At 43.4% G+C, this 12,001-nt stretch overlaps 1 protein-coding gene across 2 annotated transcripts; it reads left to right on the top strand.

Moving 5' to 3' along the window:
• Positions 1–446: 446 nt before the first annotated feature.
• LOC147454147 (protein CLAVATA3 INSENSITIVE RECEPTOR KINASE 5-like) lies at positions 447–5,608 on the top strand. 2 transcript variants are annotated; one of them, XM_086516175.1, is made up of 12 exons: positions 447–1,498; positions 1,732–1,867; positions 2,042–2,113; positions 2,214–2,357; positions 2,441–2,512; positions 3,180–3,239; positions 3,323–3,411; positions 3,497–3,649; positions 3,760–4,098; positions 4,296–4,657; positions 4,756–4,998; positions 5,213–5,608. In XM_086516175.1, the coding sequence occupies exons 1-12, from the start codon at positions 1,375–1,377 to the stop codon at positions 5,246–5,248; spliced, it is 1,830 nt and encodes a 609-aa protein (XP_086372301.1). In that variant the 5' UTR covers positions 447–1,374; the 3' UTR covers positions 5,249–5,608. The 2 variants fall into 2 exon arrangements, with proteins under 2 accessions (XP_086372301.1, XP_086372300.1); XM_086516174.1 differs by having other exon boundaries at positions 450–1,498; positions 4,756–5,607.
• Positions 5,609–12,001: the final 6,393 nt, after the last annotated feature.

The following is a 12,001-nucleotide window of genomic DNA, read 5'->3' as shown; positions in this document are numbered from 1 at the left end:
ACTGCAACACAACGTGCCGAAACAATTCGACATCAACATAAGGAGGACAATTTGTGCGTGCGAATGCACTCTAATAAACAATGTGATCAAAATTCATGATATGTGCCCACACACTGGAAAATGAATGATATGTAAATGCGCTGTCTAAATGTAGAAGCCTATGTTTTGGGACTTTAATGATGGGATGCTAGTTTAATTTGATTGACAACATCGAAAGTTCCATCTTCATTCATGAAGGGACCAAGCCTCAAGGCAAGGCCTTTACACCTAGCTTTTATTACAACTCCCCTCGTCTTATTCTATGGCCTTTAAAAAATTAGAGCTCGGCCCACAGCGACATGAGATGAGACCATGAGTCCGGACTCCGAGGTGCAAGAAATCAGAGCAGGGTATTTGCAAGCCAAATTGCCAATGCAAGGTGTATACAAGGAAGCATGGGGATTCGGGGAAGTTGGGAACCCATGTGTGAGAGAGAGAGAGAGAGAGAGAGAGAGAGAAGGAGAAGGAAGCACAGGTGACAGAAATGAGATTGCACTGTGCCCACTGTGCCCAGCCTAGCCTTGAGAGAGAGAGAGAGAGAGAGAGAGAGGAGCTGAATCAGCTAATTGCATTTTGCGCGAGAAGAGAGAGCGAGAGAGAGACGCGCAGAGGCGGGAATGAAGATGACAACGAAGCAAGAAAGAGACTGCTCGCAATGTAGAGTGGTGCGCTCTTGTAGGTACCCCCTCAAGCTGTGAGGCTACGTTTAGTTGTAGAACTTGTAGGCTATAGAGAGAGGTCCCCATCGCGTACTGGGTACTAGCTAGAGAGAGATGGCGATACTCCAGTGCTTAGTACTCTGTAGAGAGAGAGGTAAGAGAGCAAGAGAGAGAATCAAATAACGGACTTGCGATTTTGGAAGTGAGGTTTTGCCACTTTGCAGAATTTGCAGCCTGATTAGAAAAGGCCGTATATAAAGAGAACCCAGCTAATGAAGCAAGGTTTAACCATTCTCTCTCAAAATCTCTAATTCCACTGTGCTTCAAGGACTCTCTCTCTCTCTCTCTCTCTCTCTCTCTCTCTCTCTGAGTAATCCCTAAAGGGGCTCTGATCATAAGCTTCACTAAGGGTGTCCTGTATCCTGGATCATTAGCTCGTGTTGTGAGCTTGTCAATCGAAGGGTTACTCTGGCCCGCCCCCAATCTCGTCCCCGCGTCTACAGAGTTTTCATTGCTTGCATCTGCATTGTCTTCCACTGAGTTCTTCAGGAGCCAAACCTATACAAGCAAATCGATGACTTACATGCAAGGCTAAACAGAACATTATCCAATGTGTTCCCAAGGTTTTAGCTGGCCACACGAGTGCTGACTTTGTGGTGTGCAACAACAGCAAACAATGCGAAACTACGCCTCTGTGTGTCTGGAACTTGTCCTAACCTCCGCATTCTTCATTTTATGCTGCTGCCTCCTTCCTCATACATTGTTGCAACCCTGTGCAGGCCAACTTATGATTGAAGATGGTGAGGTTTTTATAGTCATAATGTACGATTAAATTTATTTTACACTAATTATGCAAGAACCCACCAACAAGTTGTGATGTGCTTGGTATTTATGAATTGAGTAAGGCTGCCTTGCATTTGGGCCACTAGCAAGTCTGCTTTCCATAGCCATTCAATGAATGCATGGCCTCTTAATCCAACCAAGATGAAGCAAAAGGCACATGATTTGAGCTTTGCATGTGGGATTGATACAGTGAAGGCGTTGATGAGCGTGAAGGGGAGCCTAATCGATCCACAGAACGAGACTGCTGCTTGGGATGGTTCCTACACAGACCCATGCACCTGGCATCATGTCACCTGCTCCGCCGATAAAATGAAAGTCACTCGTCTGTAGGCTTCTTACCTCCTGTCTTCTAACTTGTCTTGTTAACCATTAACCCATGATAATGAGATCATTCTTGATGACACATTCATGTAGCCATTGTAGTTGTATGCTGCTGCATGTATTGCATGCATCACACCACCCTTTTCTGGCTCATTTATAGAGAAGAGTTGAACTAACAGGGAACTCGGACGTTTGCGCCTCTCTGGCACCATCTCTCCTGATATCTCCAAACTTCACAGCTTGCAAATCCTGTAAGCATATCACTTGTATCAACCCTTTCTAGTTCTACAATGTAGTTGTGATGTTCATACTTAGGTGTCAGACTCAATATATACATTGTACCATTGGCAGTTCATTGGTGGACAACAATATAACAGGTGCCATTCCACCGGAACTTGGCTCTTTGTCTAGTCTTAACACCCTTGATCTTTCAAATAATCAATTAAGTGGAGGAATACCTTCAACCTTTGGACAGCTCAAAAGTCTCAATTCTTTGTGAGTGTACTGTCGCCTATCCATGTGTTTTTGTTTGTCTTGCAGCTATTATTGTTATTTACTGGTGTTTCTCTGGGTATCAGGCGGCTGAATAACAATAGTCTTTCTGGATCCATACCTGCTATATTGAGCTCGATTGAGGCATTATCTTCTGTGTGAGTATAACAAGTTTCTTTTTTGGTTGTTGTTGTTGTGGGTTATTTGGTATTTGGAAAACTAAAGGAATTTCACGAGTCTTTTCTGGTTATCTGGTATTTTGATAACCGAAGGCATTCAATTAGACCATCTGTGAATGAGACTTTCAACACTATAATTCATGAGGTTGGGAGGTCACATAATTACAAATACCTGTAGCTAGATATTCTCTCAAACCAAACCATATCGACCTATGTGGTGTATTCGGGGGACGGAACTTGCTTATGGACTCTTCAATGAGAAGATGCTGGGTGCCTGATTGCACTAAGCGCATCTCATGCTCATTAGTGGTTCCTACTTGTCTCGTCTATATGGGTGAAATGTAATCACAGTTGATAAAATTCCTTGATTTAGCTTTATCTTTATTTGGCTGCAGTTGATTGCACTGTATAGTTGATTAGTGACCGACTCTCTGCATTCATGTTTATTTTCTCAGAAAGCAGCATAAAGGGGTTGTATCGTACAATATCTGTGTACTTACCTCGCTTTCTGATCTTTTTGTTGTACATGTGTTGCAGTGTTTTTCATCATTTTTGTGTATATGTGTAGTGTGAGTATTTTCACATTGTGCCCTACAGTGAGGCCTCAATGTTGGGATATTAATCAGTGGATGGTTATTATCTGTAGGAACTTTTCATTCAACAATTTCAGTGGACAAATGCCACACTTCTCAGCAGCCTCACAAAGGTGAGACTATGCCTAGATGAGCATTGAGTACTATTTCCATCTTCTTTAATTACCTACCATCACACTTAAATTTCTGCTTCCAGTGCTGAAGGTAACCCGTACCTTTGTGGAACGGGCACTGGCAACAGCTGTCCTGGCCAAGGGCAGTCTCTTCCGACGAATGCATCTCAAGGTTTGTTGTGAATACTATTTTGTTGGAATTTAAAGCTGCATGCCAGGGTAGATGGTGATAGATTCTAAGCATTATTTAAATACAGGCGTCCGTTCCCAGTCCACACATGTGAATGGGACTATTTTGATAGTGAGCCTGGTGGCAGTGTTTGGTATAGTTCTTCCTGTGGCTGTTTGCTTAAGCTTATGGATATGGTGGAGAAGAAAGTGTCGACAACTTTACAGCATTCGTGATGCAGGTCATCTTCTCAACTCTACTTTGATGATGTTTTTGGTGGAGTCTTACTCTTGTGAGACTGCAAATTGTACAATCAATTCCACTCCTCAAAAGGGTTCGGTATGTGTGCAGGGCAGCATGACATAGAATCAGAGGTCTCCCTTGGTCAGCTGAAAAGGTACACTTTCTCTGAGTTGTTTCAAGCAACGGACGGTTTCAACATCAATAATCTTCTTGGGACTGGAGGTTCGGGGCAAGTCTATAAGGGCTGCTTACAAGATGGAACCATGGTAGCTGTGAAGTGCTTAAAAGACCGCAATGCTGTGCCTCAATTCAAGGTTGAGTTGGAGATGATTAGTCTTGCTGCTCACAAGAATCTTTTACGCCTGATGGGCTGTTGTACCACCTCCACAGAACTTGCCTTGGTTTATCCGTACATGCCTAATGGCAGTGTAGCCTCCCGATTAAGAGGTAAGCTCTGAAGCAATATTGATGGTAATCCCTATGCATGGGGAAATATAATGGATGCTTATGTGATACATTGCACTGGTTTGTCTTCGTGCATGTATGTATTGATTGTTATGTATACTTGTCTAAATGATTGTGTAGACACAGCTTCCATGAAATGCTTAGCTTCAAGCTAACCATGGATAGCTCTACTACTGCAGAAAAGCCACCCTTGGACTGGGCTACCCGGAAGAAAATAGCGTTTGGCTCAGCACGGGCTTTGGTCTATCTGCATGAGCAGTGTGATCCAAAGATTATTCATGGTGATGTGAAGGCAGCCAATATTTTACTTGATGAGGCTGACGAGGCTATTGTTGCAGATTTCGGACTAGCAAAATTTTTGGATCATAGTGTTTCACATGTTACGACAGCTGTGAGGGGAACCATTGGCTACATTGCACCGGAATCGCTCTCCGGGCAGATCTCCGCCAAGACTGATGTCTACAGTTATGGCATTTTGCTTTTAGAACTGGTTGCTGGACAAACAGAGATCGGCTTCAGGGGCCAGAAACTAGTAGACTGGGTATGTATGCACGTATACATTAGAGCCCATGACCGTTGCTCGTCTCTATGTCATTGTTCTCTTCTATGTATGATGCTAATAAGGCCCATCCTTTACAGGTTAAGAAATTGCATGAAGAGAAAAGATTGTATGAGCTGGTGTCCGAGGATGAGTGCAAGAAAGGATTTGTGGTTGAAGAGCTGGAGAGAATGGTAAAAGTAGCTCTCTTGTCCACATCTCTGCCATACGCAGAGCGGCCAAAGATGTCAGAGGTGCTACAGATGTTAGAGGGTGAGGGTGTGGAGGAGCGGTGGTATGCATGGCAGAGAAATGAAGAGAATCGCAGCCTTGCTATGGAGCAGGTACAACTATATTCAGATTTGCTGTCTGACATGTCGTGTATCATTGATGCTTCTCAACTCTCAGGACCACGGTAGAGATCCCTGCATTATATGCTTTAGCCACAAACATCATCTTATACACAGAGTAGTGTCAATGCTATTGAACAATTGGCATCAAGCTTTCGTCACCATACGAATGGTGTTTGACATGAATCTTTGTGCATGTCATATGCAGAAGTATTTGGTGGGTTCTGTACACAGCAACTTGTGAAGGAGCCCTGCATAGCCATAGCACAAAATGCCCATTGTTTTGTCATCCTTGTAGATGCAACCTTAGTTTCAAACACTACGAAAACCAGTTTTGAAGCTCCTACAACCCGAGTTTCAAATACTTTCATGAAGAAACCAGTTTTGAGACTAGACTCTGTACATAGAAGTTCTGAGCTTGTATAGACCCTCTCTTCTTGCATACACCTAGAATGGTGTTTGAATCAAAGAATCAATTATACCAGAGAAAACGATAAAATTGTCATTACTGCAGCAGGTTGCGAATGTTGGAGCTATATCCATTTATCAATGCAAGTGTACTTTCTTCAAAGATGGTATCAAATTTGCAATGTTGTAGAGGTTTTTTTTCTTTCGAAGAGCTTTTGAATTGTTCTTGATAGTGCCAATATGGTCTGTATAATCCATAATTGATACTTTGTCGGTAAAGGCTTCAGAAATTTGTTGGTGCTGGAGGTGTATTGGCATGATGTACTCCAAACGAAGCTATCTTATTAATGAGTGTACATGTGGACCATTCCCTAGTGCAATGCCTACCCTGTTAAAGCAAGCTTATATGGAGATGGTGTGGTCTCTTGGTCTCTACAAACAAAGCACTCAATGCTGCTCATCACTGCCCATTCTTCAAAGAAATCATCCCAAGCGGCTAGAGCTCTACAACATTTTTCAAACTGAAGGTTTTTTAGAAGTGGTTTTCGGTTCTATAGAGACTTGAGAAGGTGACACTAAAGAGGCACCCTTAATCACCATTGTGAAAATTGAGCACACCAATTGAACAGAGCAAGAAGGCCCAAAGAGCTAACCTGCCTCAGAGGAACGTTGATGTAGCCCTTAAATTAGATGTTGCACGCACCCTTCCAAGGGGTGATTACCCTTTTAGAGAAACTCTAAAAATAGTTGTATCCAATTTGAGTAGAAAGAAATGAGGAGTTCCTTTATGGCCCTCAAAAGGAAAAGTAGTCACCCTTCAAATTTCAGGGCTGCCTCGTTGAATCCAATACTCAATTGTCAATGAACTAACCAAAGAGTAAATTGATAGAATTATCTTTGGCCAAATTGTGACCATCCCACATGGGCCAAAAAGGGACCAACGTGTGGAGCCATGTTCAAATGAGTGATCCCATGTTTCTCAAATGAGCCATGTTTCTCCACACACAGTTCTCCTCTTATCAAGTGTAAAATTGAGTCTTGCCGATCCCCCCCCCCCCCCCCCCCCCTCTTCCCCAAATCAAATATAAGTATCTAGTTCACAATGGGGAAGTGTGTGTATTGATAGACGAAGACAATTTTTTTTTCTAAATTTCACAATAGTCCAAGTGCAAGGCATGGCATAAGGAAGACTTATGCACTCGTACATTGACAGTTTTCCTGCCAGGTTCACATAGACATTTTTAATGTTACCATATGTATGTGGTAGGTAAAGCTATGTGTGTGAAAACACACGTAGGATCATTCCCTCAATAGGAGGTTTTTTTCCCGTGCATTGTATATACGCCCATCACTCTAGGGCTAACTTATCTTTGCATTGCACACTATGTAATACTACTCTCTAGTGTGTGCCTTGTGCTTCTTTGTCTTCTCCAAGCTGTGTGTTTTCCTATAACCCTATTTCCAATTATTGGTATCAAAGCAGGTTGCGCCCTCCCAGGCGCGGTTGTCAGCATCGCCGGCACACACCTGCTCATCGTTTTGGGTGAGCTTTGGTGAGCGTTAGCAGGTTGACAAATACATTGGGAAGCCTTGAAGAATTGAGTTTGATTGGAATTTCCATTTGGGTTCATTTCGGCCTCCGTTTTCACTACAGACAATACTACGCAAGCAATTTTGTACTTTTGTGCAAATTTTTTGTCGGTGCCATTTTTTGCATAACAAGTTCCTTGCAGTCTTCTTTGGGTTGTGCTATATAGCACGTGTTAGTCTTACTTTGTTTCTCCTTTTTTCAGGCAGTTTTCACATCAAGTGCAAGCACTCGCCATGGCTGGCAACAACACAGATGTGTTCAAGATGTTTGCTCATGAGGATAAATTGGATAAGAACAATTACCCAATGTGGGCTTACATGATGCAACATGTTCTTGTGTCAAGAGGTGTTTGGAATGTTGTGCAGGGCCCTGGTTTTGAGGATACAAGCGATGTTGAGGATGTTGCAGGTTTTGGTGGCAGAGTTGCTATTATAAGAGCTGTTTTGCCTATGGATGAGAAAGCTCGTTGGGATGTTAGAGATGCGCAGGAGAAAGAGAGAGAATAGGGCTTTGACACCCTCGTCTCGGGATTGGAGACTCGTTCGGTTGCAAGAGGCGGCCTTGACATCGACGATTAGCCATTCCGACACATCGGCTTTGACACCGATTTATGCGACCAAGAATCGGCTTGGTAGCGGCTACGACTTCGGTGTTTTTCCTCTATAACTTGGTTACGATGGCACATGTCAACACATACGGCTCCCGACGGCCCATTTCAGAGCGGGTTTTTTCCCTCGAGCGCGCTCAGCTCTTGGCAGCTATTTTTGGTCGAGGAGTTTACCGAATGCTGAGGTAGTGTCTGCCAGTTTCCCAGTGGTTTTGCTCACAGGTAGCACAATAGTTCCAGTGTGGATTATGTAGCACATGTAGTGCTCATGTATGATTGTGTGGGGCAGTTCCAGAGAGATTTTGGCACGGTCTTGTGCAGTTTCGTGCTATGTATGCATTATGCAGATACATACTTTGTGTGACAGTAAATTAGATGCACCTATGTCTAGTCGTACTTGTTCAGGTTTGAGTTTATGTGATGTGGAGGAACCTCTATTTTTTGATGAAGCACAAAATTCACAAAATTGGATGGCTTCTATGCAATTAGAATGTGATGCACTTATAGAAAATAACACTTGGACTTTTAATGATTTGCCTCTTGGCAAAAAGGCCATTGGTACAAAGTGGGTTTGCAAGTTGAAATGTAAGCCGGATGGTGAGATTTATCGCTACAAAGCTCGACTTGTTGCAGAAGGTTATGCATAGCAAAAAGGCATTGATTATGAAAAGACTTTTTCTCCCACACTTCGTATGAACAACTGTTCGTTTTCTATGTGCATTGGTGACTCATTTTGGATGGGATGTACATCAATTAAACATTGTTGCTGCTTTCGTGAATGGTGATATATTTGAGGAAGTTTATGTAACGCGACCTCACGGTACAAGAAGATAAAGTGTGCAAATGTAAGAAATCTTTGTGTCTAGGTTGAAGCACAGTCTCCTTGTGCTTGGTATGACAAAGGTGACACTCATTTGGCTAAACGAGGCTTTCATAAAAATCCAACAGAAAGCACTTTGTATGTAAAGCATGAGGGTGATGTACTTATTGTCATTGTTCTATATATAGATGATTTGCTAATTACTGGTCCAAATGAGATACACATTGTTGAATTCAAAGTCGATTTGAAAGCTACTTTCAAGATGAAAGACGTGGGACTTTTGCATCATTATTTGGGCATACAATTTAAGCAGTGTGATGGTGGTATTTCCTTGTGTCAGTTTGCAGTCTCACAGGTCAACATAGTTATGCATAGCCTAGGCTCTAAGCATTGGCAGAATTTCAAGAGGATTTTTCGCTACTTGAGTGACACTTTACATTGGATTGTTTTATCACAAGGGGGGGTCATTGCCGCCAGATTTACATGCTTTTTTGGACTCAGATTAGACTGGTTGTTATTACACGCGAGTGTCCACAAGTTGTTTTTGTTTCATGCTCGGTAATTCATGCATATCATGGTTGAGCAAGAAGCAACCTACTATGGCCACTTCTAGTTGAGAGGCTGATTATAGGGCAGTCTTCATAGCTCCGGTTGAGTGCGTATGTCTTAGACGCCTTATGGAGCTTATTTGGGTGTTGCACAAGACACTGCCAACATCATCTACATTGACAATTAGAGCACATTGGCAGCTGCGAGGAACCTAGTTTTTCATGCTTGCACAAAGCATATTGAGGTGCATTATCACTATGTCAGAGAGAGTCCCTCAGTGGGAGAGATCAACTTGGCTTATGTGCTGACACAATACAACCTTGCAGATCTATTCACAAAGGCATTGCCTCGTGAGAAGTTCAAAGCTTTCCGCAAAGCTTTGGGCTGGCTTCCCTTTGTGAATTGATCATGCACTTAGGGCATGGCACTTCCCTAGTTCACATGGCGTTCACTTTGTAATAACACCGAGATCTCTTGGACATCAATTTAAATTGGATTACACAGTTTTCACTTGTGGTTTAAGAAAGCATTGCTCGACATATAATTAATCGCGGCGCATTGCCTAACTTGCACCATGGATCCCATCAGAAATGTGAGAAGTGATGTGTCAATTAATCATGAGGCTATGTATGGACATGGACATTGGGACTTTTGGAGGCTGGCTGATGGAGCCCCGTAACACTATATGACACATGCAAGTTCAAATGGGATCAACGGTGGAGGCAAACATTGGGGGGGGGGGGGGGGGGGGGGGGGGGGGCATAGATCGTGGGCCATCATATCAGGCGGCCCGAATATAGAAAATTGCCTCACATTTACAATATGACACACCTAAATCCCCTATATATCTTTAAATGCATGAGGGTCTAGTGGTTAGAGCACATGGCTCGCTACAGGAAGGTCGTGGGTTCAAGATGGGGGGTGCAAACCGGCCCGAATTTACTAGCTTGCCTGAAAAACTCTTTAAGCCTTGAATTAGTACAAAGCTTCTTGAACACACAAATGTGCGTTGCATTGTTCAAATCCTCCCAGGGAGGGCTAGAGCCCAAGGGAAACTGTTTGCAAAAAACTGAGGCATAGTGTGTATGAATCGGCTAAAATTGCAAAATCCCCTCTAGATTCCAAGCTTGCCTTGAAGAAACACACCGAGATAGAACAAGTTTTAGGCTATGGTCACAAGGGGCTTGGTTGTCAATTATAGATAACTATACCAACTATGCCCAGACTGTCATAAAATCTAATATATAACCAACCCAAATGATTTTGTCATATTAAACTGATCACTTAATGTGGGAGAATAAACGGGAACAAGGGTTAAGATATAGACATGTGCTTTTACATCTATCTCAACACGGGGCCAATGGTATAGGGGTTCGACCGAGGGATGGTCTATCAAAGAGCAAGGCTAAGCAATGGAGCATAAGACCTTAGGGTTAGCTTCATTGAAGACCTCCAATAATGAGTGTAAAAGTCCTTTGACCTTAGGTAAGCTATGTAAAGAATGAGGATGCAAGAGAGCTACACAAGACAAGCACAAAGCACACAGAGATGGAAAGCTTCTTCTTCTTCTTCACAGAAAAGAGAGTACAAAATGACTAAGTACTAAAGCTGAAAAGTAGCACATATGTACATGCGGTCACTAAGTGTGAACTCGCTAGAAGCGTACTAGGCTGGCACTATAAGTGTAGTTCAGCTGTAGAATCACTGGCAGAGATCCTCCGTGTCGGTCACCTAACGCGCCAGTGAGTAAATGCCGTAAGCGGCCAAGACCCGTAGTGGATGCCAACTCAAGGTGTAGAGCTCGACATCTCAACACTCCCCCTCGAGCTCTGCATGTCGCAGAGTCCAAGCATAGTTCGGAAACGTCGAAGCTTCTCAGCTCCGAGGGCCTTGGTAAAGATATCCGCTATCTGCTCCTCTGTGCTGACGTAGACCAAGTCGATGTCGCCCGCCAACACTCGCTCTCGAACGTAGTGGTAATGGACCTCTATGTGTTTGGTCCTGGCATGGAACACTGGGTTCCTAGCCAACTGCATGCTGCTGAGGTTGTCACAATGGATGAAAATCTGCTGGTCCACCTGCACTCCCAAGTCCTCAAGTAATGTGCGTAGCCAGGCTACCTCGCACGCCGCAACTGCTGCACCTCTGTACTCGGCCTCTGTGCTCGATAAAGCAACCGTAGGCTGCTTTTTGCTGCTCCAAGTAACAGCAGCACTCCCAAAAGAGAACATGAAGCCACTTGTAGATCTCCTATCAACAATGCTACCTGCCCAATCTGCATCTGTATACCCATACAATGCTAATGGTGCATCTGCTGCATAGAACAATGCGTAGTCAAGAGTACCTTGCACATACCTAAGTGTGTGTCGTACTCCATCCAAATGTGGCTTCCTCGGAAGTTGCATGAACTGACTCTCCAAGCTACTGTGTAGCTCAAGTCTGGCCTCGTGATAGTCAAGTAGATTAGACTACCCACAATCTTCCTGTACATGTTGACATCCTCAATAACATCACCCTTCTCTGCACTCAGCTTTGCATTCACATCCAAGGGAATAGAAATTGGCTTACAATCAGCCATACCATACTTTGACAACATGTCCAAAGCATACTGTCTCTGTGATAGCCATACACCCTCTGGAGTCCTGATCACTTCAATGCCAAGAAAGTAGCGCAACTCGCCTAAATCTTTCATTTCAAACTCCTGTTTGAGAAGACCCTTCACATGGTCAATCTCCATAGCATTGTCACCAACAATAATAAGGTCATCTACATATATGGTAATGACCACAATCCCCACATCACTCTCACGTACATAGAGTGAATGATCAGCATGAGATCTCCTAAAACCAATACTGACAAGATACTTGGCAATCCTGTCATACCATGCTCTAGAGCCCTGCTTCAAACCATACAAAGCTTTGAGAAGTCTGCATACATAATCTGGGTAACCTGGATCGACATAACCAGGTGGCTGATCCATATACACTTCCTCTTGCAACTCACCATTCAAGAAGGCATTCTT

The sequence above is a fragment of the Adiantum capillus-veneris genome, chromosome 7, assembly GCF_014529385.1.
Source record: "Adiantum capillus-veneris isolate H3 chromosome 7, ASM1452938v2, whole genome shotgun sequence".
NCBI classification, from domain to species: domain Eukaryota; kingdom Viridiplantae; phylum Streptophyta; class Polypodiopsida; order Polypodiales; family Pteridaceae; genus Adiantum; species Adiantum capillus-veneris.
Note: the sequence above shows the minus strand (reverse complement) of the source record. Positions and strands in the feature narration are given on the sequence as shown.

Excerpts from the sequence above, each read along its gene's own strand:
- LOC147454147 (XM_086516174.1), top strand. The coding sequence starts at position 1,375 with ATGCGAAACTACGCCTCTGTGTGTCTGGAACTTGTCCTAACCTCCGCA. Across the intron at positions 2,513-3,179 it reads ATTGAGGCATTATCTTCTGT|GAACTTTTCATTCAACAATT; the intron begins GTGAGTATAACA and ends TATTATCTGTAG. Across the intron at positions 3,650-3,759 it reads TTACAGCATTCGTGATGCAG|GGCAGCATGACATAGAATCA; the intron begins GTCATCTTCTCA and ends GTATGTGTGCAG.